We start from the raw sequence: 6000 nt of genomic DNA, 5'->3' as shown, positions 1-6000 counted from the left end.
ATATATATATATATATATATATGGAAAAATTAAGAGACCAATAAACAATGATCAGTTTCTCTGATTTTTACTCTTTATAGGTATATCTGAGTAAAATGAACATTGTTCTTTTATTCTATGAACTACTGACATGTTTCTGAAATTCCAAGCAAATACTTAGTATTTATTGGCAGAAAATGAGAAATGGTCAAAATAATGACAAAAGATGCTATGATTTTAGACCTCAAATAAAGCAAAGAAAACAAGTTCATATTCATTTAGAAACAACAATACTGATGTTTTAACTCAGGAAGAGTTCAGAAACCAATATCTACTGGAATAACCAGGAGGTTTTCGATGTCATTCAGTGCTTTGGTCTCTTAATTTTTTCCAGAGCTGTATAAATAAATGTATTTTTTATACATTTATGTTGTGATTGAAGATGATGTAAATGATGTGATAAAATGCTATATCCCATTTACCATGTACGCCAGCCTGAGCACAATTCTCTGGCAGGGGCAACATCTTTCAAGTGGCCCTCCCCTTGGGGGCGCCACTTATTTCTCTATATAAATTGCATGTTATTTTTTTATAAATTGTCTTGAGACTACATGTATTGTGAATAACCTTAACTGAATTAAAACGTTGGGTCAGATTTTGAGGATTTCTTCCAACTTACACCAAATGTTTTCAGCTAAATAAAATGTACTGATTGATTTGATTTGATTGACACCATGAAGCCAGGCTAATCACACACAGACACAAAACAAGTATCAGTCTTTTCTTTTAACTTCAGCAAATTAGTATGCTTTAACTCTGAAAATGTGGTCATTTTAAACTTGCACCTACTGAGCCGCTCTAATGTACTCCTATATTAACTGTTTACACTTTAATCCAAAATAAAGAAAAGTCTTTTTTTCTAAAATATGGAGGTCTACCTGCAGATCTTTCACATTGTTCTTTCACATTTGCTGGTGCTTGTTCTCTCATACATTCAACACCTCCATTGTCTCTCTTCGTCAGGATGATGACAGATCAGTTCATACTGCACTTTTGTCCTTTTCTAATAGTGGTTGTGTTGCTCCTGTGCTCCTTTCTAGGTTGTGTGTGTTAAAGTAATGTGTTTACGGTCCAGCCATCAACATATCACTTCCTAACCTCTGCTAATCTTGCCGTGTTCAATCACTGATGGAGCAAAGCGACTGAATTCAAACCATTTAAGGACGAAGCAAAAAAGGCTTAACTGTGATCAGAAGAGCAGCATTTGGATTTGAAAAAAAAAAAAAAAGCCCATCTAAACAGAACTTTCTTTCTTTGTTTCTTGTGCTGAGATGCGTCTCAGAATCACCGCAGCACATTTGTCGTTTTTTTTTTGTTTGTTTTCTGCGTCGCACTTTAGAAGACCAACAAACCGGTTCGGATGAAGGCACTGCGGCCGGTGCGTTGGGGGAGGCGTCCCGAGCTACGCTGTGCTGCTGCTGGAGCACGGCGTGCTCTGTGTGCTGCCTATGCTGTGGGCCGCGCTGCTGTTCTCCGAGACGGGCTGCGGCTTCTGAACGGGCTGCGCTCTGGCGGTCCCACCTGGATGCAGGGCAGGAGAGGGGTGAGGTGGGGAGTGGGGAGGTCGGACCAGAGAAAAAGGGACTGGATTTAAAATTGGCCAAAAACATGACAAACTGATCTGGCAGACAATACAAATTGATCAATGTATGGGGCTTATTGCTTGACATTTCACATAGTTTACATTTTTGTATTGTCCTTTGAGATCTATCTTTCACAGGCAAAGGAAATCATATAGAGAACAAAGCATGAAATGTGTAAAGGAATCCAAGGCGAACCCTGGCCAGCAGGATGAGAAGCAGGACGTCCCTAAAGATGTCCCCTGGAAGGTCCAGAGCCAAATGATCACATCCTTTATGAACAGATTTTGAAAGAAATGTTTTGCTCTTCACATGACTTTGTGCCTTTAGCTATCTGGAACTAATTAGCCTTTATTCAGGACAAAGCAGGAGAAACAGCACAGGAACCGGTTACTGTCGTCCAAGCATCTGGGTTATTGTTCTTTGTCTAAAAAAGCATTTCCTATCATAAACTTACTCACTCCAAAGCTTAAATTACTTATTTTGTCTGCTTACAAAAGACATCTCCATCAGATGTCGATTAAAAAAAAACAAGTTTTTTGCTAAAGAGTTAGAATGATGTGGTTTTTCAGCCTTTTTGCAAATTTTTTTTCCACATCAAATGAGTCACGTGATCAACAGCTGGATGTTACTACTGGTGAAAACGATGAAGACGACAACAGGAAGCAGTAGGAGCGAGACGGTTTGTTTTTGGTTTTTTTGGACTTTGCACAGCTGGCTCCACCAGAGCTCTCACAGCGTCACAGTTAAAAAACGCTGTGTCATTAGAACATGTTCAATCCACAGCTTTTCTGTAAAAGAGACTACAATTTCAACAAAACGTTTTTTTAAAAACATTTTGTTGTATGCGGGGCTTTTTGCTTCAATGCCTGAATAAGATGTCTACTTCTCCTCTGATTGGCTGATGGATGATACGTGCTAGCAGCACCATGGCTGAATTGTGAATATATCTCATGTGCCTGCTTCTATCCGTTGCCTACATGATTTTCAACAACTTATCGAGTGACCAAACTTGTGAAATTCATTTAATTTCTTATTTAACAGAAACACCGCAATTGTGAAATTGTGTTTCTTCGACATCAGCAGAATAGCAACAAAGATTTGAGCACATTTGCAATGGCGTGCACACTTGTGGGAGCGAGTGCCTCCATATGTGACAGCTGTATGTACCTATGGGTGAAATGGAAGCCCTCTCCTGCTGTCAGGCCTCACAGCTCTGCTAATGATCAGCAGGAGAGGGCTGGCTGCCAGCGGACCTTCACTCACAGGACCGACCAGAGCCCCGCAAAAACAAAGGGATTCACCTCAGCTATGGGAGGAAACTAGAATTCCCAAGTCTGATATTATCTCTATAGATGGGAAAGATAAAGGCACATTCTTTTTGTTACAAAAACACTTTGTGCATGCATAAAAACCCCTAGGTGCAGCGCTTGCAACAGATGTCTGCTCAGGGACATTTGGCCTTTACTCTTTAGGTGTAGAAATTATTTCTATAAGGATGAGAAAGCCCACAGTTCCTGTGCAGGATAAACCCAAGAAGGAAAGAAGCCTATAGCTGCAGTATGTAACTTTAATAAAAATGAGTTTTTTTCTATATCTGTTAAAACTGTCACTATGACCCAGCTGTATAATATGAGGGAGATAATACGTGGAAAGAAAAACGAAGCTCTTCTGCCTCCTCCCTGTGGTCCTACGGTCATGTCATCTGCAATGGCTGGAAGTCAATCACCTTATGTTTCTCTTACTGTTTGAGTTCTTTTGACCTTCTAATCGTGTCAATCTAAAAATTACTGTTCCATGCCTTAGAATACATCTAAATGTGTGCCTAAAATTAAGGCAAAGGTCTCAGATAAACCTATCCAAAGCTATGACATCATCATTTGAGCTTTTCCTCAATGTCTAAAGAGATTAATCTGATTCTAAAGACAATAAGAAATACATCTCTGACATATTCTCTCATTATTGTGGCATTTCGCAAACAGAAAATGAGTAATTCTAGCTGACCTAACAAAGGAAGTTTGGTCTGATTTAACATCAGACAGGGAGAAAAAACATTGCATATGTCTCTTATTTGGTGTATGTAAACTTCTGGTGTCAACTATAACTCCACAATCCATTGCATTAGGATGCAATCTTTACACAGGATTATATAGTCAGCTGAAAAGGTTGCAGCAAAACAAAAACAATTAAAACATGTGTTGTGTTGATTTTTGAATCTTACTGTAACTTTAGGAAGTTTTTGTTTGATATCCTGTCTGTTTATCTGTTGCTTGGATCACATTATTCCACACTGAAAATGGTATCAAGTATTTTTCTTTAGTTTTAGCATTTTGACAGCCCTAAGCTTTATCATGACATGTAAATCTTCTCTATAACATATACTATGAATTTCTCTCAAAACAGTGAAACTATTAAAGGTTTTTGGCTGAGGTGATTTTAGACCAACTAAACAGAGGATTTCATTTTCCCACAGAATAAGAAAGATTAGGCCTGGCTAACTGTAAACTGCATGTGTCGACATAATGAGCAAAATTCCAGATATTATGATGGTATGTGGCTTCTTTTTAAAGCAGCTAAATTTCCTTTTTGCTGAAAAGAGACTGTTCAGTAATGGTCATGTCTTCATAAATGACATGACCATCATGACCGTCAGTAAATAAAAGAGGGGAGAAATGACTTTTAAAGGCATGTCTGAATGCTGCTGGAACAAATCCAAAGTGTTTCCATGCCTCATCACTTTGAACGTTGGTTGAAAATACACTCAGAAAGTGATATTTTTGGTTGTTGTTTAGGGGATCTACGTTCTTGGGGTTAACTGCAAACACTGCCATATAAGGTCATCTGTAGCTGACACAGTTAACACACCCATCCAAAAGTGGTCTATTTTCATAACATCAACAGAAATGTACCTTTAACTCTGAGTCTTTTCATATCCTCTATCTTTACACTTGCTGTGTGTGTGTGCGTGTGTGTGTGGGGGTGTGCGTGTGTGTGTGTGTGTGCGCGCGTGCGTGCGCGCGCATGCTGACTTTTTATCTGGAATATACCATCTCTGGAAAAGCAGATCTGGTGTGTTCTTTTGTTGGTCACTCACTTGTAAATACATAACGCAGAAAAGATTCTAAAGACAATAGAATCTTTTCCTATAGAAAAGCCAAGAGAAATATTTGGAGAATGATAAGGGTGCTCAGCTTGTTACAGGGGATGGTTACTGCGGCAACAAATCCTCCTCAGAAATGTAATGGGAGTATGACGATTACGAGAGTTCTTTAACTGTAATCCCTCTGATAGTGGTTTGGATCTGGCCAACTAATGCAGTCATTTTATACTAAGTGAGCTCTTTCCAGAACGCACATGCAAACGTCCTGACAGTTTTACTGAAGAACCGCCACATTCCTGCAGGTCAGTGGCCCAGTGGATCAGCACTGGGACACTGAGTTCTATGTGGCGCTGAACTCGGTGGGCTTCCTCTCAGGGGTCGGCCAGGGTCAGCGGGCTGGGGACGACGGGGAAAGTCTTGGCATCTAATAGACAGATTGTGTGTGTCTTCCTGTGAGCGCCCACTAAACCCAGTGAGGGGGATTTCCAGCTTGTCTCCAGCCATTGTGCTGTGAACATTTGCTGACCGCCTGCGGCCCCCCGAAAGCATTCAAAGGGAGGAAAGAGGGGAGCTCTCGCTGCTGACCAACAGGATATATTTACAGTGAAGGAGTCAATATGTTATTGTGAGGCGCCTCTATCAGCTACAGGATGTTTGGTCATCGCTGCGGCATGCTGGGACATTCCTCTGCTTCTTATCTTTTTTCATTAAAGTGTCAAGGTGGGTGGGGTGGGGTCGGGTCGGGTGGTGTCGGGTCGGGTGGGGGTGGCTGGGCGGTAGGTGAGGGACCTACCTGTGTGTGTGTAGATAAACCACAGGGCCCCAGTCAGCAGGACCCCAATAACAAAGGCGGCGAAGGCGATCAACACCACCGTGGTGGTGTCCAAGAGAAACATCTCAGCTGGAACAGGAAACAGTTTATTTAGTTAACACTCAGTCACATGGAAATAATGAAAAACACAGGAAAAAACAAAAACAACTAAAAAAGTTTGCTTTTTTTTACCTTCTTCATGTTTTTTTGGAGGATAATCTGCAAAAGAACACATCAACAATAAAAACTTAAAAACATGCTTCCTCACATTGATACAACCGCACAGTATTAAGCTAAAATATGAAGATATAAAATGTAACATGAATCAGTAGGTCTGTTTACATTCACAACTATTCATAATAGTTGTGAAATTTGAGATTGCAAAACTAAATTTGCTGAATGGAAACATGGCAATTTTCAAAAGAACTCTTGTTTTTCTATTAAAAGTTTTTGCACCGGCATGAGGTGTT

The 6000-nt window shown here is 40.2% G+C and overlaps 1 protein-coding gene across 2 annotated transcripts in view; it reads right to left on the bottom strand.

Annotated features, from left to right (window-relative positions):
- Positions 1–1354: 1354 nt before the first annotated feature.
- tgfbr3 (transforming growth factor, beta receptor III) overlaps positions 1355–6000 on the bottom strand; it is a 76365-nt gene continuing 71719 nt past the window's right edge. For both annotated transcript variants that reach the window (XM_008407757.2, XM_008407756.2), the window contains exons 15-17: positions 5723–5749; positions 5513–5620; positions 1355–1560 (exon numbers count right to left, since the gene is read on the bottom strand). In XM_008407757.2, the coding sequence (XP_008405979.1) occupies positions 1442–1560; positions 5513–5620; positions 5723–5749 (254 nt within the window). In that variant the 3' untranslated portion in view covers positions 1355–1441. The remainder of the gene's footprint in view (positions 1561–5512; positions 5621–5722; positions 5750–6000) is intronic.

This window comes from Poecilia reticulata, linkage group LG4 (genome assembly GCF_000633615.1).
Source record: "Poecilia reticulata strain Guanapo linkage group LG4, Guppy_female_1.0+MT, whole genome shotgun sequence".
NCBI lineage: Eukaryota > Metazoa > Chordata > Actinopteri > Cyprinodontiformes > Poeciliidae > Poecilia > Poecilia reticulata.
This window is presented reverse-complemented; position numbering and strand designations above follow the sequence as displayed.